Genomic DNA, 20,765 nt, shown 5'->3' on the forward strand with positions numbered 1-20,765 from the left:
CAGGCGCTGCCAGGGTCACGGCCGCCGGCCCGGGAGGTTGGGGGTTGGGGGGAGCCGCGGCGCCCGCGGTCCGGGAGGGGGGAGGGGGGGTGGGGGGAGCAGAGAAAGCGGGGCGCGCGGAGGAGCACCCGGCCCCCAGCGCAGCAGGAGCCGGAAGGGCCGTGCGGCGCGAGCGAGCGGCGCGGCAGCACAGTCCCCGCGTGGCGCAGCGCAGCGGGGACGCTGGGATCGCCCGGATCTCCCTTCACGGCGCCCCGCGCCCCGGCGCCCTCGGCCGCTTCTTCTTCCTTCACGTCGCCCCGGCGGGAGCGGCGCCCGAGTCGGGTGCGACATGTCCGGGGCCGGGTAGCCGCGCCGCCCGCCGGCCAGCCAACCCGCCTTCCGAGCCACCCGCCCGCGGGCCGGCCGGCGGGGGAGTCGCGGGGCAGGCAGGTAGGGGCTGGACCGGGCGGGGCGGCGGGCGGGGAAGGAAGGGAGGGAGCGCCGGCGGGGCGGGGGCTCTCCCCCAGCTGTTCTCCGGCGCTGCACATCTGGTTCCGGTTCCTCTCTCCTGGGGAAGTGAAAGTGGAGGGGAGGGCGCAGCCCGGAGTTAGCTAGCAGTGCCCTGGCGCCCTGCACCCCTCCTGCGCCCGCGGGTCCTAGAGCTCGAGCACCCCTCCCTCCGCTCGGGTCACGCGGCGGCCGGCGCTGCTGCCGTCACGTCTCCGGCCGCCTGCGCGCCCGCTCCTCTCTGCCCTCCTGCTCCTTCCTCACCCTCCTCCCGCTCGGCGCGCCCTCTTCCCCAACGCGAACTTCCCGCCGCCCGGCTTGTGGGCGTTGCGACCCGGAGTGGCGCCCCTGCCCCTTGCGTTCCCCAGGGAGAAAGGGCTGCCTTCTGCAGGACTCTTCCCTGGCTCGGTGAGGAGAGGCCCGGGTGCGGAGGTCCTGCCGATGGGGGCCACTCGCTCTTCTGCTGGTCTCAACCTCATGGCTCCCGCCTGCTGCCTTGGGCATAGGGCATAGAGCATAGGGCTCCCTCCCATTCGCCAGCACGGGACGAGGCATGGGGCTGTGTCCCAGAGCTAAATCAGGAGGCTGACGCTAACTCCTGGCCTCACCGCGCAGATGTAGAGACTAAATTAAGCTGGAGTTGGTGTGTGTATGTGTGTGAGGCCAGAGGCCAGGTTAAGGGGAGCCAGCTTGGCTACTGAGCTTCCTTTGCCCCCTTTTCTCTTGGCAAGGGTGGGAGGTTAGGTAGGATTGTACATCCTGGATCCAGGCTGAGCCTCCTCTGCCTTGCTCCGGGTCCTTTAGTCTAAGGTTCCAACTTGGAATGATGCTGTGTTGGCACCTTCAACGGTACCCCCCCCCCCCAGCACACGCGCGCGCACACACACACTCACACACCCATAGGCTGGCTTCCGCTGAGCTGCAGCTTCCCCTCCACTGTTTCAGGAAGTCACCTCCCTTCCCCTCTGAAGCGGCCCCCACGCCTTCGGTCCTCAGCTGCAAGCCACCCACCAAGCTCTTTCCCAGCTTCTGCACCCTGGGGCACCCCGGGACCCTTGGGGCTCCTACTCCCTGGGGTTGGGCCATGAAGGCAGGTGAGAAGAGTTACTGAAGACCCGTTGTGGGCCTGTTTCTGTCTCTGGGCTCCATGGAGGAGGGCTTGGGGATTTCTGGGACTGTCTCCCACTCTGCTTTGGACTTAACTGGGGATACCTAAGGATCCTGGAGGTTGGAGGGCAGTGGTTTTTTTGTCAGATAGTGGAGCTAAGTTAGGAAAAAAGGACACTTGAGTCTGGCAAAAAGACGCTTAAAGTTTGGGTTTTGTGGAGTCCTCACAAAAACCTAGAAGTGGGCTCTTTAAGAACATTAGCTGGCTCATGAGGTTCTTAGATTGTCAACTAGAGTAGGAAGGCCAGAAACCCATAAAAAGACTGTAGTTGGCATGATGTCATGGCCAGAAGGAATGATGTCATTGCAGGCCATTACAGAAAAGACTGTGATCTCTGTTATGTTAGGGAGTGAAGTGGGGTGGAGTCTTTAAAAAGGACACAGAAACTATGATGTCAGAGCCCAGGTTAGCTGTGTGCGGTGGAGTGGAGTTTGGGTTCTTTGGGAAGAGGGCTGGTACCACCAAGAGGGAGGGTCCTGGTCTCTTTAAGGAGCTGTGGTGGGCTGTGAGGGCCTGGTGATGTCACAGGCGGGAGAGTTTAGGATTGGCTGACCACTGATCCTGCTTTTCCTTGAAAGGACTAGGAAGAGGAGGGAAGCAAGAGGGGGGACTCCCTGGTTGCCATGGCAACACCAGCCTTCCTTGCTTCATCTCTCCCCCACTTGACCATTCCAGATGCAGTGAGTGAGGGGGGGGCCATGGCGGAGGAGCGGCCCCCCCGGCTGGTGGATTACTTCGTGATAGCTGGGCTTGCAGGGAACGGAGCGCCCATCCCTGAGGAAACGTGGGTTCCTGAACCCAGTGGGCCCCTTCGCCCTCCCCGGCCAGCTGAGCCCATCACAGATGTGGCAGTCATCGCTAGGGCCCTGGGCGAGGAGGTGCCCCAGGGCTACACATGCATCCAGGCTTCTGCCGGGGGCCACCCCTTGGAACTCAGTGCTGGGCTCCTGGGTGGAACTCAACCAGTCATCTGCTACCGGAGGGGGCGTGACAGGCCCCCCCTCGTTGAGCTGGGGTGTGTGCACCTACCCATGCTGGCACCAAGGGTGGCTGGGAGGAGAACTGGGGTGAGGCAGGGAGAGGTAGGGGTATGGGATGAGGGATGTGCAATGGGAATGGGAAGGGAGTGGGCTACAGGCCGGGGAGAAGGGCCTGAAGTTGTGCGTACTTAGTTCTCACACAGATTTGGGTGCATATACTAGTGCTGCTACTTGCTAGCTATGTGACCTTAGGCAGGTTATTGAGCCCCTCTGAGCCTTTTCCCTCATCTGTAAATTGGGGAAAATAATACCTCCTCATAGCGTGGTTGAGAAGATTAAGTGAGATAATCCATATAAGGGACTTAGGACAGAGTCAATAAATGGTAGCTTTTATTCTTAGTATTTATTAATGAGCTTGAGAACCATGGAAGGTTTGAGGAGTTGTTACTGATCAAGAAGTAGAGCCAAGGGCAGAAGAGGGGCACAGGATTTTGGAGGGCAGAGGTCAGCAAGAAGTGGGCCCTGGTGTTGGGGTTTGACTAGGCTGAGTAGGTAGGACTAGGTAGGCAGATCTAGCAGGACTGGGGTCTTGCTCCTCTGTATTGGACTTTTGACATCTCTTTCTGTTCTCTGTGCCAAGGGTGTTGTATGAGGGGAAGGAACGTCCCAAGCCTGGCTTCCAAGTGCTAGCTACGACACCCTACAGCCACTCAGCCAACCTGGCCCCTCCAGGCCCTGGGCACCCCCGCACCTACCTCACTTACCGGCGGGCAGCAGAGGGGGCAGGGTTGCATGCCCTGGGCATCACTGACCTCTGCCTGGTGCTGCCCAGCAAGGGCGAGGGAACGCCTCATACTTACTGCCGATTGCCCCGCAACCTCAACCCTGGCATGGTGAGTGGGGCCCCGAGCCAGAAGCTGAGACCTGCCCCATCTCTGTGTGACGGTGTGGACCCTGGGCACAAAGGGTATCCTAGGACCAAGGCGTCTAATGGCGGGGCGGGGCCCAGAGGCGTGACTCTCGTCTTGGGGGACTGGGATTAGTGGGAGTTATAAAGACAAAGACCACGTGGGGGTGGTGGAGAAAATGAACCCCAGAAACCTTTGTTAGCTGTGTGTCTGCTTGTCTCTTGCCATTTCTGGGGCAGTGGGGCCCAGCAGTGTACCTGTGCTACAAGGTGGGCCTGGCCAAGGCCAACACGCTGGTGTATGAGGCAGGTGAGTAGCCCCTCTGTCTCTCCAACCCCTTGACCCTCTGTGTCCCTCTGCCCTGGTGCCTCTTGGCTGGTACCTTCAGTGTCCACAGAACTCACTTCCCCTTTGCCGCTTGGCCCGTCTCTGGGATCCCCTGCTTCCTTCCCTTGGAGTCTGATTGACCCTACTCCTTTTGGGTACCCCCACTCTGCCGGGGGTGCAGAGCTGCTGGGCCGCTACCCAGAGGAGGACAATGAGGCGTTCCCGCTGCCCGAGTCAGTGCCCGTCTTCTGCCTGCCCATGGGGGCCACTATCGAGTGCTGGCCTGCCCAGACCAAGTACCCCGTGCCCGTCTTCTCCACCTTTGTGCTCACGGGTGCAGCTGGTGATAAGGTGGGTGTGCAGAGTGTGGTCAGGGGTCCGGGCTCCACAGGGCCCGCCTGACTGCCCCTCTGCCCCTGCCAGGTGTACGGTGCTGCCTTGCAGTTCTACGAGGCATTCCCGAGGACCAGGCTCTCAGAGCGGCAAGCGCGGGCCCTGGGCCTGCTGAGCGCCGTGGAGCGGGGCCGGGCACTGGGGGGCCGAGCGGTGCGCAGCCGCCGTGCCATCGCTGTGCTGTCCCGCTGGCCTGCCTTCCCTGCCTTCCGCGCCTTCCTCACCTTCCTCTACCGCTACTCCGTCTCAGGCCCCCACCGCCTGCCCCTGGAAGCGTGAGCACGAGACTTCCCCGGCACTGGGAAGGGTTATGAGGGGATCTCGGGAGGCCAGGAGAGATGGATGAGATTAGGCTGGAGCTGGGGGTGGGGGGACCTGGGTGGGCAGAGGAGTGGGGATGGGGCTGTAGTGTGTGGCTGGAGAGTTGGTCCACTGCAAAAGTGCCCCTGGCTGAGGGGCTGAGTGGGGCCTGAAATCCAGGCTACACTTGCTAGCTAAGTCCTGGCCAGGGGCTGTGCAGGCCCAGAGGGAATCTCTTTTCTGATTTGCATAAATGCTGTACATAATGGAGGCTCTGATGGCTGACACCATGCTCGAGGTGGATCTCAGGGAGGAGTAAGGTTCTTGTGGACAGGTGAAGGAGAAGAGCAAATGTGGCTGAATGAAGTAGACTGGGAGTCTGCCTCTGACTGGACCCCTCTCTCCCCCAGGCACATCTCCCACTTCATTCACAATGTCCCCTTCCCTTCCCCACAGAGACCCCGCATCCTGGTGCAGGTGAGAGCTGAGGCTGAGGCTGGGGCTGGATGGGAGGAGGAGAACTGCCAGGGGCTAGTCTTCACCATCCTGACTTGTGGCTCTTCTGTCTCCCAGATGTCTCCCTATGACAACCTGCTCCTCTGCCAGCCTGTATCCTCACCCCTGCCCCTCAGGTATGTGCCCAGGTTGGGGGGGCTTTGATGACCAAGGACATGGTAGGTGCCAGGCAGATGGGCACAGGTGTTGAGGTCTATGCAGGCTGGGCCCAGGTGGCGTCTGTGCCCAGTGACTAGGGAAAGGCCTCCTGCTGACTCTTCCCCCACCTTGGCATTGCCCGCAGTGGTGCCAGCTTCCTGCAGCTGCTGCAGAGCCTGGGCCCAGAGCTGGCTATCACGCTGCTGCTGGCTGTGCTCACGGAGCACAAACTGCTAGTCCACTCACTGCGGCCGGACCTGCTCACCAGCGTCTGCGAAGCCCTCGTCTCTGTGAGTGCTACCCTGCCCAGACTGCCTTGTCTAGAGTGTTCCTTCTGGTGCCCCGGTCCCTACCTAGATTCTCCTTACTTTTCTTTTCTTGGGGAGGGTTCCTCAGCCTTTTACCCTTGGGCACGACCTACAGGACATACAGCTTCCGTCAGGAGCTCTTCTTTGGAGCCCAACTCCCACAGCTTCTCTCAATAGGCACCACCCCCAGGGCCAAGGCCCCCTCTCCTGCTGCCCCTACGCCCTGCTCACTGGTGCTCACTCCCTGATGCTTTAGATGATCTTCCCGCTGCACTGGCAGTGCCCCTACATTCCGCTGTGCCCGCTAGTGCTGGCAGACGTGCTGAGCGCCCCCGTGCCCTTCATCGTGGGTATCCACTCCAGTTACTTCGATCTGCATGACCCGCCTGTGGATGTCATCTGTGTTGATCTTGATACCAACACACTCTTCCAGTAAGAGGGCTGGGTCTTGTCCAGGGGGTTTCGAGGTGGGGGGCAGGAGAGGGCTGGTGTATGCAGTGTACCTGCTCAAAAGGAGCCTCAGGCAAAACGTGGAGGAGGCTGGCGAGGAGCCCCATCACCCTTCCTTCCTTCTGTTTATCTCACAGCACTGAGGAAAAGAAGCCCCTCTCCCCTCGGATCCTGCCCCGCAGACCCTACAAGGTTCTGCTGACTACACTGACAAACCTATACCAGCAGCTGGATCAGAGTGAGGAGCGTGGGTGGCGGTGGGAGGCTGGAAACTGTCATTGACCTTGAACCTCCAGTTTGGGGAGGCCTGTGGGGAGCTGACCTTACCTGAGGAGGTTAGAGGAGTTAGGCTTTCATTTGGTGGAAGTGAGAGGAATTCAAATTCCAGTTTAAGCAAGACGGAAGCGAATGTCACGTTAATATTCCTGAATATGTCAGGGAGGTTGAGCTTGTCATTGGGGAGGCTTGAAACTGTTACCTGAAAGTAACTTTTTTTTTTTGTAAATTCTTTTTTTTTTTTAATGAATTAACTTATTTATTTTTGGCTGCATCGGGTCTTCATTGCTGCGTGCGGGCTTTTTTCTAGTTGTGGCGAGCGGGGGCTACTCTTTGTTGCGGTGCATGGGCTTCTCATTGCGGTGGCTTCTCTTGTTGTGGAGCACGGGCTCTAGGCATGTGGGCTTCAGTAGTTGTGGCTCGCGGGCTCTAGAGCGCAGGCTCAGTACTTGTGGCGCACAGGCTTAGTTGCTCCGTGGCATGTGGGATCTTCCCGGACTAGGGCTCGAACCCGTGTCCCCTGCATTGGCAGGTGGATTCTTAACCACTGCACCCCCAGGGAAGTCCCTGAAGGTAACTTTTTAGTTACTATTGGTACCAGGTCTGTTAGGACCTGCCGGTGGTGGGGTAGCAACAGTGACTTCTGTGTGAAGGGCAGGGTTGAGGCAAGCCCTACGGGTGCTGGCCCTGATTCTCAGGCTGCCCTGGTCCCCAGCATATACTGGACCCGAGGAGGAGGCCTCCCTGGAATTCCTGCTGACAGACTATGAGGCAGTGTGCGGCCGCCGGGCCCAGCTGGAGCGCGAGGTCCAGGGAGCCTTCCTCCGCTTCATGGCCTGCCTGCTCAAGGGCTACCGGGACTTCCTACGCCCGCTCACCCAGGCCCCCTCTGAGGGGTCTCGTGATGTCGACAACCTCTTCTTCCTGCAGGGTAAAGGGGCCCTGTCTCTGCTTGGGGCGGGGGTCATGGGAGGGGTGGCCAGGGGCTGGGCTCCATGGGGAAGCCCGGGGGGACGAGGAATCACACAGTTTCTTGTTCCTTCACTCAGCACACGTTTTTGTGGGCACCAGCTTTGAGCTGTATGCTCTTCTGGGCTTGGAGAGGGGATAAGGGTACAAAGATGAACCAGCTGTGGCCCTGCCCTCTGGGAAGCCTTGGGCTTGGTGGGGACACAGTGACGCCTGTGGTGAGCTGCCCCCATGGGCGAAACTCTCTTCCCTTGGAGACTCCCCAGTCTGAGGTCCTAGGTGCCAACAGATAAAAGGGAGGGATTCCGTGGGACTGTGGTGCTGGGGTAGCTGAGCTGCTCGGCTTGGCGTGTGGTGTAGTGGTGCCAGAGGGGCCAAAGAGGGGATGACTTTGATGGCCTTGGACGCCAAGTTGGCAGGGAGCCGAGAAAAGGGTTCGGAAGGGGGTGCCTGTGGTAGGGACCCCTGGTAACCTTCCTCTCTGCCCCATTCTCATCTGTCAGGCTTCCTCAAATCCCGAGAACGCTCCAGCCACAAGCTGTACTCCCAGCTGCTGCACACACAGATGTTCTCGCAGTTCATTGAGGAATGTTCTTTTGGCTCTGCTCGGCATGCTGCCCTGGAATTCTTTGACTCTTGTGTTGACAAGGTATTGGGCATTATCCCTTCTCTTCATGCCCTTTGCCCTCTGCTCTCCTCTTGGCAGTCTCTGTTATCCCAGGTATCAACACTCTACATCTCATCTGTGGCAGGGATGGTGCCCCTGGAGTTATACAGGGCACAGCCTATGCAGCCTATGTGACCGGCCTCATAGACGTACTGTCTTCCCATTCCTCACTCCATCCCCCAGCTCTGTCTCCAGGGTCTTGGTGGAATCTGGACCCACTACCTCCTTCCCTGTGGCTATGCTTTCCTGCGAGATGCTCATTCTCTTACCATCCTGCTCCAGGTCCACCCAGAGCAGGAGAAGCCAGAGCCAACACCCTTGGTGGAGCTGGAGGAGCTGTCAGGAAGTGAGCTCACTGTCTTTATCACACCTCCCGAGGAGCCGCCGGCGCCAGAGGGCAGTGAATCTACCCCCCAGTACTGGTGAGAGCCTCTTGTCCCCTCACTTGTTGTGAGGCCACATGGGCTGACTTAGTGCCGACTGCTCCTGATGTTGCCTCTCTCTGCCCCTCCAGCTACGATGGGTTCCCCGAACTACGGGCTGAGCTGTTTGAGTCTCCTCAAGAGCAACCCGGGGCTCTGCCTGTGCCAGGTCCATCCCGTAGTGCCCCCAGCAGTCCTGCCCCTCGCCGTACCAAACAGGTAACCCGCAGGTGGGCCCCCCAGAGGCATCTGGCTCAGGCCAAGGGCTGCTGCTTCAGTTTCTTCATCTGTAAAATGGGTATAATAGTATTTACCCCATAAGGTTGTTGGAAGGTTTCAGTTATGTCTGGCACATGAAATATTAGCTATTGTTACCACTGTCATCATCCTCATCTTCATCTTCTGAGCACTCTGGGAAACCAGGGCACCTGCCCGAGCTCAAGCTAGGCATCTCTGCTTGGGGATCCTGGGCTGTGTGTGCAGCATCTCTCCCGCCTTGTCAGTACACAGACCCTTCCTCAGGGAGGGTGCTGTTTCTCCCACACTATTTTAAGACCTGCCCTGCCCTGGCATTGTACTCACCCAGGTGTGTCCCCTGCCCTACCTAGGAGATGAAGATCGCACAGCGGATGGCACAGAAGTCAGCAGCTGTGCCTGAGCTCTGGGCCCGGTGCCTGCTGGGCCACTGCTATGGGCTGTGGTTCCTGTGTCTGCCTGCCTACGTGCGGTCGGCGCCCTCCAGGGTGCGGGCACTGCAAACGGCTTACCAGGTGCTGCGCCAGATGGAGAGCCGCAAGGTGGTGCTGCCCGACGAGGTGGGCACCTACGCCCAGTCCCAGGGGCTTGTGCAGGCATGGGAGCTGTGAGAGGGAAACTTGGTGACCGTGGAAAGCAGATGGGGAGCACGGGCACACGTTGAGAGCTCCATCACATTCACTGAATTAATGAGCATGTTCAGGGTGTAGCAGTAGAGACTGCAGGGTGGCAGGGTCAGCAGGAAGGGTAGGTGGCTCTGAGGCAAGCCCAGGAGCTGCCAGGGGCCAGTGAAGGAAGGTTGTGAGAATTGGGGAGGCTGGAGAAGGGTGCTTGCTGAGACTTGATGATTTGGGTTGGGAGTGAGTCCGCTCTCATCCTGCACGTCTCCTGGCCCAGGTGTGTTACCGGGTGTTGATGCAGCTCTGCTCACACTATGGGCAGCCCGTGTTGTCTGTGCGGGTCATGCTGGACATGCGGCGGGCAGGCATCGTGCCCAACACCATCACCTACGGCTACTATAACAAGGTACCTAATTTGGAGTGAGGGGGGGATGGCAGCCTGTGCCGGGTAGGTGTGTGGGAAGGATGCTGCTCCCTGACACCTGCCGCTCTCCCCTCTCCTTGGAGATTGGGACCATACAATCCAACAAGGTCCTGTCACCATTGTCACCCATTGTGCTCCTCTAGTGCCTTAGCACCTACAGACGGTTTTCTCATACTTGGCCGCTTTGATCTTCACCCACAATACCCCTGACAAGGAGGTTGGGCGAGTACTGCTACCTCCCGATGATAGCTAATAGTGGGAGCCAATATGCCAGGCCCTGTTCCAAATACATTTTCCACATCAAATCTTTTTTTTTTTTTTTTTCTTTTTGTGGTATGCGGGCCTCTCACTGTCACGGCCTCTCTTGTTGCGGAGCACAGCTCCAGACGCGCAGGCTCAGTGGCCATGGCTCAGGGGCCCAGCCGCTCCACAGCATGTGGGATCTTCCCAGACCGGGGCACGAACCTGTGTCCCCTGCATCGGCAGGCGGACTCTCAACCACTGCGCCACCAGGGAAGCCCACATCAAATCATTTTATCTTTACCACAGCCCCATGAAGTGGAATGATTATTGTCCCCATCTTACAGATGAGGCCATGAGGTTGCAGGGGCTTAGTAACTTGTCCGAGGTACCACAGTGAGTAAGTTAGGGAGTTAGGAAATGCACACAGGCACGCCGATGTTTCCTGAATTCAGGCCCTTAACCATGATACTAACCTATATTTCCTGTTTTTTAGATGAGGAAACTAATGACCCAAAAAATGAACCGATTTCTTCAAAGCCCATAGTTTATAAACAGCAGAGTCTGGATCCAGGTTGTCTCCACTGCTTCTGGCTTCCTCTAGAACCCCTCAGGGTGGCAGCTGCCAACTGTCTCTTCTGGGCTCTTGCTCCCGGCTGAGCCATTGGCAGGACAGTCCTAGGCAGGATGTCTGGAGGAGAAGGTGGTCCCTGGGGCTCCAGGTCAGGCAGTTGGCGTCAGGCTGAGGCCAGGGTATGGAAGTAGGCCATCTTCACGGGCACTGTGCTTGGCAGGCCGTGCTGGAAGGCAAGTGGCCGTCTGGTACACCGGGTGGGCGCCTGCGCTGGGCCAAGCTCCGGAACGTGGTCCTGGGGGCTGCTCAGTTCCGCCAGCCCTTGAGAGAACGGCGGCAGCGGTGGCAGCGTCAGAAGCAGGAGGAGGAGGCAGAGACGGCAGCACAAGAGGCAGGCGGCTCCCAGACAGGTGGGTAGGGGCTGGTGACACGGGCAGAGGGATAGGCGTGGAGAGCTAGGGCTGGCCTAGTGGCTGGCACTGGGCGTTCTCAGAGTGGATCAACTATACTTGCCTGGTAACAAAAGAGATGAAGTTCTGCCTGGGAGGAGCCCCATAAATCCAGGTCCACTTAAGGAGCTCTGTTTTGGAACTGGGGGCTGGGTTTCTAGCTGGCTGCCTTTCAATCCCCTCTCTATCTTTTACAGAGCCCTATCTGGAGCGCCCCTCCCCTACCCGCCCCCTTCAGCGCCAGACTACCTGGGCTGGGCGAAGCCTGAGGGACCCTGCCTCGCCTGCGGGGCGCCTGGTGAAGAGTGGCAGCCTGGGGAGTGCCCGAGGGGCACAGCCCACTGTGGAGGCTGCCGTGGCCCACAGTGAGTGCCCTCGTCCCACACCCCAACCCTCAGCCCCGTCAGCTTCCCTGACCACTTGCCAGTGAAAGCGGGGAAGGCCAGAGCCAGGAGGGACGGGTGGTGCTTTGTGGTGGGCACTGTAGGCGCTGAGGGAATCTTGCCTGGACTGTCACCATGGTGGGGGCTGTGGTGCCAGAGTCTGTACAGCCAGGAATTGTGTTTACTCAGTTCCTGGAGGAGGGACTGGCCTCCATCTTCCCTGAGTCTTTTCTGCCCTGTAGTGATAGAGGCCTTGGGGGTGCTGGAACCCCGGGGATCACCTGTGCCCTGGCACGATGGAAGCCTCTCAGACCTGAGCCTGACCGGGGAGGAGCCGGCACCTGGAGGCAGCCCAGGGGACGCAGGCTCAGCCCTGAGTACCCAGTCCACTGAAACCCTGCAAGGGCCAAGTGGGCGGGTGCCCAAGGCTGGCTGGCATCAGGATGAGGCCAGCACCCCCCGAAGAGGGCTGGGTGCCCGCCTCCAACAGCTGCTCACTCCTTCCCGCCGCTCCCCTGCCTCTCGTGTTCCTCCGCCTGAGCTGCCCTCTGACCTGCCTCCCCCAGCCCGCCGCAGCCCCATGGACAGCCTTCTGCGCCCACGGGAGCGCCCTGGATCCACTGCATCCGAGGTAGCCAGTGAGGGGAGGGTCCAGACACTTTAGCACCGGGAGGCCTGGGGAGGAGCTGCTAACCAGGAGTGTGCAGAGAGGGCCTTGAGGGGTGGCTGAAGCCAGCATCCTGGGTGAAGAGGAGCATGGGTGTGGCTAACTATGCTTTCTCATGTAATGGCAGAGCTCAGCCTCTCTGGGCAGTGAGTGGGACCTCTCAGAATCTTCTCTCAGCAGCGTGAGCCTTCGCCATTCCTCAGAGCGCCTCAGTGACACCCCTGGATCCTTGCAGCCACCTTCCCTGGAAGTGAGGATAATCCCTCCCACGCAGATGTGCTTGAACACACACATACACCACACCCATTCACTCTGTCAAAGGCAGGGGTTGGGGAGGAGGTGGGAGGAGCCTGGGCTGGGATGTGAAGATGAGAGGGGCTGGGGAAGGAGCACGGGCTCCAGAGCCTAGAGGCCAAAAGGGGCCTGCTTCCTGGGGTCTCCTTGCCTGCAGATCCTGCTGTCTAGCTGCTCCTTGTGCCGCGCCTGTGATTCCCTGGTGTATGATGAGGAGATCATGGCTGGCTGGGCACCTGATGACTCCAACCTCAACACAACCTGTCCCTTCTGCACCTGCCCCTTTGTGCCCCTACTCAGTGTCCAGACCTTTGATTCCCGACCAAGGTGCCCAAAGCAGGGCGAGTGCTGTGGGTGGGGCAGGGAGGTGGAGGTCCGAGGGCTGACCCTCCTGCTATCTCGCTGCAGTGCCCCCAGCCCCAAGCCTGCCTCTGCTGGTGCCAGTGGCAGCAAAGATGCTCCTGTCCCTGGGGGCCCAGGCCCTGTGCTCAGTGACCGCAGGCTCTGCCTTGCCCTGGATGAGCCCCAGCTCTGCAACGGACACGTGGGGGTAAGGGCTGGGCCAAAGGGGCACAAGCAGAGAGAGAGAGAGAGAGAGAGAGAGAGAGAGAGAGAGTATGTGTGTGTGTGTGTGTGTGTGTGTGTGTGTGTGTTGCCCTGTGGGTGGCCCCAGTGGTGCTGGGGAGAGGTAGGCATTGAGGGCAAGGGACGTCCCAGAAGCTGTTGGACATGGTGGCCCAGTGGGAATTGTGGCTCTGAGGATGGGGCTGTGGTACATGCCCTCCATTGCCCTCCCACTTTGTGCCTGACAGGGTACGTCCCGGCGTGTCGAGAGTGGGGCATGGGCGTATCTGAGCCCCCTGGTGCTGCGTAAGGAACTGGAGTCGCTGGTAGAGAATGAGGGCAGTGAGGTACTGGCGTTGCCTGAGCTGCCTGCTGCTCACCCCATCATCTTCTGGAACCTTCTGTGGTATTTCCAGCGGCTACGCCTGCCCAGTATTCTGCCATGCCTGGTGCTGGCCTCCTGTGATGGCCCCCCACCTCCCCAGGTCAGTTCCCTGATATGGTCCCTGCTTCCTCATCTCCCAGCTCTGTTTCTCAGTCCTCTGTGTCTTCAGTGCTATAGAAAGAGCACAGGCTTTGGAGTTGGTTGTACCTGGTTTGACTCCCGGCCCTTTCACTTCACTACTCTGAGCTACAATTTCTCATCTGTAAAATGGCATAAGTGCCGCCCCCCCACCCCCACAGACAGGGCTGTTGTTAAGGCACCTAGTGTAGTGCCTGGTACCCAGACAATAATTGGTTAATGTTCATCTACTTATTGCTCTATTCACTGCACCAATGTTTATTGAGCACCTTTTAGGTTCCAGGCAGAGTTTTAGGCACTAGGGATGTAGCAGATTACAAAACAGAGTCCTTGCTCTCAATAGAGCTTGCATTCCCACGGGGAACAAGAGTTCCTTTCTCTCTTCTCTTTGGCTATGTCCTGTAATGTTCCTGTCTCTTGGAATAACGCCTGTCCATTTCCTGTCCCCTGCCTCCCACCCCATGAGCCTCTCTCCTTTATCTTGGCTCCCCGCAGGCCCCATCTCCTTGGATAATGCCTGATCCAGCATCTGTGCAGGTGCGGCTGCTGTGGGATGTCCTGACCCCTGACCCCAACAGCTGCCCACCTCTCTATGTGCTCTGGAGGGTCCACAGTAAGTCTGGTATTTGGCCTAGGATGGGAAGGGGAAGGTCCCAGACTTAGAGGGCTCAATAATCCTGGCTACCTTCTTTTTTTTCACCCAGGCCAGATCCCCCAGCGGGTGGTATGGCCAGGCCCAGTACCTGCATCCCTTAGTCTAGCATTGCTGGAGTCCGTGCTGCGCCATGTCGGTCTCAATGAGGTGCACAAGGCTATAGGGCTCCTGCTGGAAACTCTAGGGCCCCCTCCCACTGGCCTGCACCTGCAGAGGTATCGTGTTCCTATCTGAGAGGTCCCTGGTCTGTCCTGGGCTCCATACCCCCTTTATCTCACTTATACCCTTTTGCCTCCACTCCAGGGGCATCTACCGTGAGATCTTATTCCTGACATTGGCTGCTCTGGGCAAGGACCACGTGGACATAGGTGAGGGAGCAGGCAGGGGGCTGAGGAGTTTAGGGATCTGGGGCCAGGTGTGGAAGCTTGGAATCCTAATATACTGACCTACCTCCACCCTCTTTCCTAGTGGCCTTTGACAAGAAGTACAAGTCCGCCTTTAACAAGCTGGCCAGCAGCACGGGCAAGGAGGAACTGAGGCAGCGGCGGGCACAGATGCCCACCCCAAAGGCCATTGACTGCCGAAAATATTTTGGAGCACCTCTGGAATGCTAGGGACCCTTAAGCTTCCTTCTCCAGCCTGGGCTGAGGAGGTGAGGGAGAATGGATTCTAGAGATAACCTGCTTCCCTGTTGCTTTCATAGAGGAGTTGGGAATAGGCTGGGAAGCATGCCGAGCCGTAGGCTCTGAATGGGGGCAGCAGGAAGAGGGACCCACTGTTACCAAAAGTCACAATTCCCCTATCTCCAACCTGCCCTCTGTGCTCATGTTGATGTTGGAGGAGGCCTGGGGGGAGCTGGCACATCTCTGTTCCACCTCATCCTATACCAGGAACTCCTCTCCAGGGTACCCACAGATCTGCACTGCCCTGGTCATTTTATAAGTTTTTGTTTTAAAAAACAACTAGAAAGATACACAGCTACTGAGCCTTTGCCCTGAATGGGAGGGAGGGATGTCATTCCCCACCAATGATGGTCCCGCTTCCCTAGAGTTGCCGAAGGAGCCCAAGGCTCTCCATGCTTTTCTACCTTAGTGTTTGTATTTTATTTTAAGTTATTTATTCTGGAGCCACAGCCCCCTTGCTTATGAGGTTCTTATGGACAGTGAGAAAGAGAAGGGAAATGGGCCCACGTGGTCCAGTGGTTTGTAGCTCCTTGAAAGTTAGGAGGTGGGAGCTAGAGGAGTCCCAGCCTCCCCTTAGGAAAAACTGGTGCCCCTCTGGTCCTGATCCTTTCTGTCCACTCCACCTTGGGGAATGCTTCACCCACCCAGGGCCCTGACTGTGCAATAAGGATTGTTCCTTGCGAAGTTTTGTTGGATGTAATATAGTAAAAGCTGCTTCTGTCTTTTTCCTTCTGCCTCCTGTTCTCTGAGTCTGGGATAATGGTGGGGGATACCTCACTTTTTCTCCTGGCTACACATCCTCCTTTCCACCTTTGCATCCCTTGCTGCCTTCAGGCACGCACTGCTTTCCCTGACCAGGTCTGGTTCTGGTCCCTTGGGGCACAGGGAGTTCTTGGAGCAGGAGAGGGGTGAATCCGGTGCTGGCTATGGTGGTGCCAGTCTGTGTGGTACTTCCGGCCCTCCCACACAATCACCCCCTTGTCCCTCATCTGTACCCCACACAAAGACTCCATTCTCTGGGGGCCCTGAGCTCATCTCTGCCTTCTTTCCTCTCCCCACAGCTTCCCCCTCCCAACTTCTCCAGTACCTCCACAGGGCAGCTCTCACGCATCCTGGGAGCCCTGGATCTCATTCTAGGCCTCCTTAGTTGCTCTAGTTGAAGGCAGTACTCTTCCAACCAGGGACTCAACCTGGGGACAGCACCAGGAAGACAGGGGCAAGGATTAAGGGGCTCACTGCGTGTGGGCGCCAGGCATCCAGGCATCATTTTTCTAATCCTTTTGGTCCACTCGGAGTTCTCCCTTTCTTTCCTATATAATGAAATAAACACAGGAAACACTCCTAACAGAGCTGCAAAATCAATTACCAAAGGGAATTAGCCAACAAAACAGAAATATCTTGGGGAAGGAGGGCAGGAGTGTCAATGGAGGAAATAACTTACATGAGCCTCTAGCGCAAATTCCTGGGGGTGGATATCGGTGGATGAAGAGAGCCATACTACTCCTGAATTCTGGGACCTTCAAGCCAGAGGATGCGTCCCCATCCTAACTTGAGCAGTGTCCTAAAGGAGCTGCAAAGGAGGGGCTTAGGAAATGCCATCTGTTTTTGCCAGGGACTAGGAGATGCCTTCTTCAGAGGGGAACCCTCATGTCACCCCAGGTTCTGATCAGACCTCACTCCCTAGAGTCAAACTTTCCCTGTATCATCCCCAACAACCTTCTGCAAAGTTGAGTGACTTCCTTCCTGAAAACATAAGTTTCTGTTGAGTGTAGCATGCCCAGCTGTGCACTGAACCATCTGGAATTATAGAGCGAATTTTGGGGCTCAGTCCCTACCTTAATAGAGCATACAGTCTTCCTGGTCTAGAATGCCCCAATGATGACTCTGCCTCCAGCTTATGCTGCTCATTTTTCAACAGGCCTGTAGTCAGATGGGTGGAACTACAGAATTCTTTAACCGCAAGAGTACCTGCAGATTCCAATAGCAAAGTACTCACCACAGCATCTGACATCTCTGTCCTGTGGCTTAGGGAACTGTATGAGGGGCAGGATAAGTCCAAATTACCTGGCCCCATTTCTTTTCCCTGACTTTAGAGTGTGTAGGTTCAAGTATGACAAATTTTAATTAAATCTTGTCTCTGGCACTTACTAATTTTATTACATCAGACAAGTTACTTAACTGCTGTGCCTCAGTTTTTCCTCATCTGCAAATTGGGGAGGTTGTTCAAAGATTAATTATATAATCTACATAAAGTGCTAAACACACTCAATAAATGTTAGCCACAAAAAGAAAACGAACAGAGCCTGCATAGGGCAAAGTCACGTCCACTACACCAGTGGCCTTGCTTACCTGTCTGTCTTGGAGCTTGATCGCTCCAGATTGAAAGTTCCCCCTCCACGGCCTGATTTTAATTTTGCTGAAAGGCATTTTCTCAGGCCTCACTAGTATCTTCCTCAGGCTAGTATCTTCCACCACTGTGTTTCTCATATCCTTGCAGCCCTTGAAGAATGGCCCTTCAGACAGCAGAGAGTGCCCTGGACTGATAATGGACAAAGCAGCAGGTTAGGGAAAGAGGGCTGTACCTTCCATGAGGGCAGTGACTTTGTCCCATTTACTGTATATCCCCAGCACATAGAAGAGTATCTAGTCACATAATAGGTCTTCTATCGTGTGTGAAATAACCGAGCCAGTGAAGGAATTAAAATGACATAATTTTCAGTGTGGTAAAAGACAGGTACTACAGGTAGAATACCAATCGAAGCTGAATTTTGAACTAAGAGGGTGAAATTGTTGGAAAAGTCAGGAAAATTCTCATAATAGTTAATGTTTACTGAGTACTTACTATGTGCTTAGCACTATCCTGAGCTTTTTTTAAAAAAAATATTTGTTTGCACCAGGTCTTAGTTGCAGCAGGCGGGCTCCTTAGTTGCGACTCGTGGGCTCCTTAGTTGTGGCATGCAAACTCTTAGTTGCAGCATGCACGTGGGATATAGTTCCCTGACCAGGGATCGAACCCAGGCCCCCTGCATTGGGAGCATGAGGTCTTACCCTGCGCCACCAGGGAAGTACCCCTCTGAACATCTAAAATGTATATTTTATAATCCTCACCATTACCCTATGAACTAGGTACTCATCAAGCATTCCCATTTTAAAGATAGGGAAAGTAGGGCATAGAAACTAGAGGTTAAGTAACTTGCACCCAAATCACACAACTGGTAAGAGATCCAAACCCAGACAGTTGGACTCCAGAGACCATGTTCTTGGAAAGAGAAGGTGTTTTATCCACTTTAGAATTGGGGCATGCCTCTGCATGTGTGTGTGTTCAGGGGCCCACCTGTATTTTTGTGGACATGTCCTTCATTAGTTTCATTTCTATTGCACAGCATGACTTCTAAATGATTCGAAAAAACACATTCTAGTGCTTCTGGAACCAGTTATTTCTGGGTTCAAACCACTGCTTAGTCACTAATTAGCTGTCTGACCTTTTCAAGTTCCTTAGCCTCTCTGAACCTTTTTTTTTTTTTTGCGGTACTCGGGCCTCTCACTAACGTGGCCTCTCCCGTTGAGGAGCACAGGCTCCGGACGCGCAGGCTCATTGGCCATGGCCCACGGGACCAGCCGCTCCGCGGCATGTGGGATCCTCCCGGACCGGGGCACAAACCCGTGTCCCCTGCATCGGCAGGCGGACTCCCAGCCACTGCGCCACCAGGGAAGCCCCTGAACCTGTTTCTTGATCTACCTGGATTCAAATTTCAGCTCTGCCACTTACCATGTGTAACTTTGGGCAAGTCATTTGATTTGTACCTCATTTTCCTCATCTGTAAAATGGGGATAACAGCATCTACCCCACAGAGTTATGAGGAATAAATAAAATAACCCACGCATAGCTCTTAAAAGAATAAATAAGGATGCATATATAGCACAGTGCCTCAGTCTTTTTTCCCAAAACGTTAGCTATTATTATTCCTTCAACACACTGACTCTGATACTTGGTCCCTATCCTCAGATGCTCAAGAACAATACTTGTGGTAAGTGCTCGAGAAACGCTGAGAGTTTAGGTGGGCCTAACTGCTTTTGGGAAGTAGGGAGGCTAGCAGGAGTTGGGCCTTGAGTGGAGTCGGTGGAGTGGGAAGCTGTTTCCCTCACTGTGAACCTGACCAGACCAAGAGATCCCGAGAGGAGCTGCGAGGGCTCTGCACGGCGTAATTTCTCAGCAATTTGGCTAGCTGCCTTTTTTTCTCCTGTCGTGGTTCAGTCACGACAGGACCATGCTGGGATACAATGAAGACCAGGAAGCTCAAGGCCTTTGGCAGATGGAGACAGGCCACGCCCCAAATAGACTGCAAGGCCTGAGCGCCTCAAGCTACTTCTATCGTGAAATTTCTGGATTCTGTCGGGATGAAACACCATCCAACACAGAGCCCAGCGCCGTTCGCCAGTCTCCATCTTTAGAATTGGAAGAATGAGAACAGGCCAAAGGGGAATCCCGGTTTTGGGATACTGGGGTACGGCGGCTGCCTGGGGACCAAAACGTCTCTAAGGTAAAGTTGCAGCCTGAAGCGATTTTTTGACCCCCGACACTTAATGGGCTGCTGAAGACCCGGATGTGTCTGGGACTGGCCGAGGTACCCATTAACGCGCCCCCGCTAGACCATCCCCCTCCTCCGTTTACGATTGGGTCTTAGGTACGCCAATCATCACTTCTCCAGCCACTCACTCTTCAAGGGTGGGGTGTAGCCCCGGCATCCTGTCTCCTATTGGTGTAGCCGAGAAGAGGAGGGCGGGGAGGCCGGCTCAGGTCGCCCAATGGGCGTCGTGGCGTGTGGGGAAGGCGGAGTCGAGGCGCTTGGCAGCTGCCCAATCAGCGTCCTTGTTTGTGTGGTGCCGCCGCCGCCGGTGCAGCCGCCGCCGCCGCCGCTGCCCCCGTCTGTACCGCAGTGTCTGCTCCGCCCGCCCGCCCGGGTCCGGCCCGCCCCCCTCTCCCACCCCCGCCCCCGGTCCCGTCAGCGGGGTCCGGAACCTACTGTGCCGTAGCCTCTTCCTTTTTCGACGCCGCCGCCGCCGCCTGGGGAGGCGAGCTAGCCGGGAGTTACACCGCCACCGCCAGGTGAGGAGCTTTGGCCTAGGCCAGCCTGGCCGCCCGCCCGCCCGGGGGCGGTGAGGAGCGAGGAAGGGAGGGAGGCTGGGAGGAGGCGGTGGTGGCGGAGGTGGGGGAAGGGAAAGGTGGAGGGGCGGGGGGAGGGGAAGCGCCCGCGAGCCGACGCCCGCCCGCGCGCCCCCGCCTTGCGTCCCCCTCCCCCCACCCCGGCACCGCGCGCCCCCGCCTCGCGCTCCCCCTTCACCTCATCCCCTCCCCCCGCTCCGCGCGCGCGCCCCGGTCTTTCACTTCGGCCTCGCGCGCCCCCAGCTCGTGTCCCTTCATTTCTTCTCCTTTTACTCTTTCTCCCCTCCTTCGCGCCCCGTTTCCCCCGCCTTCCCCGCTTTCACTCACTGCCTCAGGCCCGCCATGCTCCCCTCCTTCCTCTCTAGCGCGCCCCCCCTTAACTCTCTCCACCCCCAGTGGTGCCCTCAGGGTGCGGGGGCCGCTCCCTGCTCTCAGTCTTGTGTTTGCTGGCGGTTGGGACAAATGGGGGATCCTTAAGGGTGAAGGAAGCACGGGATGATTACCTTTCTTAAGGCGAAGGGATCTGGAACGCAGAACCTTACTCCTTTATTTCATCGTCCACCGTTCCCTCGTCCTCCCTTAGAAGGGAATTGTCTAAGCCTGTGTGGGTACTTGTCTTCTGTAGGGACTAAACTACCCCTTTCTTCAGCCGGGCTTCTGGGACCCACTGGATCTGTATCCCAGTTCAGTGCCTGAGGGTCGATGGAACTAGAACTTACCTTTTACTAAACCAAATCCGGACTTAGAGTACTTTTTGCCTCCCTGCTCTAAGGAGCTAGCCACTCCTATGAGTGCAGAGCTTTCGGTGCCATTCGCCGGCCCAGGCACTTTTCCCCTTCATAAAGGTATGGTAGCCTCCTTGGATTCTTCCCTAGCATCAACTTCCCTCCACACACAAGGTGTTAGTTCATAGGGCTGGCCCTGAAGTGGAGATGGAGGCATTGATGGTGGGTGGGTGG

At 57.1% G+C, this 20,765-nt stretch overlaps 2 protein-coding genes and 1 long non-coding RNA gene across 13 annotated transcripts in view; 2 read left to right on the forward strand and 1 right to left on the reverse strand.

Annotated features, from left to right (window-relative positions):
* Nucleotides 1-100: 100 nt before the first annotated feature.
* On the forward strand, nt 101-15,370 carry DENND4B (DENN domain containing 4B). 7 transcript variants are annotated; one of them, XM_030841804.2, is made up of 29 exons: nt 101-432; nt 1,435-1,583; nt 2,333-2,672; nt 3,278-3,530; nt 3,785-3,854; nt 4,054-4,223; nt 4,296-4,540; nt 4,976-5,042; nt 5,139-5,197; nt 5,365-5,509; nt 5,784-5,959; nt 6,115-6,215; nt 6,969-7,184; nt 7,726-7,871; nt 8,172-8,311; nt 8,404-8,530; nt 8,920-9,126; nt 9,464-9,592; nt 10,645-10,834; nt 11,071-11,238; nt 11,499-11,890; nt 12,051-12,173; nt 12,375-12,544; nt 12,626-12,767; nt 13,030-13,266; nt 13,800-13,917; nt 14,009-14,174; nt 14,263-14,327; nt 14,428-15,370. In XM_030841804.2, the coding sequence occupies exons 2-29, from the start codon at nt 1,574-1,576 to the stop codon at nt 14,571-14,573; spliced, it is 4,518 nt and encodes a 1,505-aa protein (XP_030697664.1). In that variant the 5' UTR covers nt 101-432; nt 1,435-1,573; the 3' UTR covers nt 14,574-15,370. The 7 variants fall into 7 exon arrangements, with proteins under 7 accessions (XP_030697664.1, XP_030697667.1, XP_060154914.1 ...); XM_030841807.2 differs by having other exon boundaries at nt 11,499-11,887; XM_060298931.1 differs by having other exon boundaries at nt 11,823-11,890.
* Nucleotides 10,148-19,788, reverse strand: LOC115844570 (uncharacterized). Of its 2 annotated transcripts, none has more exons than XR_004036177.2 (5): nt 19,667-19,788; nt 16,992-17,181; nt 16,084-16,212; nt 15,879-15,952; nt 10,148-10,937 (listed from the first exon to the last, which is right to left on the reverse strand). It is a non-coding gene; the product is annotated as an uncharacterized lncRNA (long non-coding RNA). The 2 variants fall into 2 exon arrangements; XR_004036178.2 differs by lacking the exon at nt 19,667-19,788 and adding an exon at nt 19,360-19,468.
* The window catches only part of GATAD2B (GATA zinc finger domain containing 2B), an 81,606-nt gene continuing 80,388 nt past the window's right edge, over nt 19,548-20,765 (forward strand). For 2 of the 4 annotated variants that reach the window (XM_030841821.3, XM_070044360.1), the window contains exon 1: nt 19,625-19,749. The gene's annotated coding sequence lies outside the window, so the exon portion shown is untranslated. Of the gene's footprint in view, nt 19,750-20,765 lie in introns of all 4 variants that reach the window. The other 2 variants (XM_060298964.1, XM_030841822.2) reach the window with 2 other exon arrangements.

The sequence above is a fragment of the Globicephala melas genome, chromosome 1 (assembly GCF_963455315.2).
Source record: "Globicephala melas chromosome 1, mGloMel1.2, whole genome shotgun sequence".
Classification (NCBI taxonomy): Eukaryota; Metazoa; Chordata; class Mammalia; order Artiodactyla; family Delphinidae; genus Globicephala; species Globicephala melas.

Excerpts from the sequence above, each read along its gene's own strand:
- DENND4B (XM_030841804.2), top strand. Across the intron at positions 5,510-5,783 it reads TCTGCGAAGCCCTCGTCTCT|ATGATCTTCCCGCTGCACTG; the intron begins GTGAGTGCTACC and ends CTGATGCTTTAG. Across the intron at positions 9,593-10,644 it reads CCTACGGCTACTATAACAAG|GCCGTGCTGGAAGGCAAGTG; the intron begins GTACCTAATTTG and ends TGTGCTTGGCAG.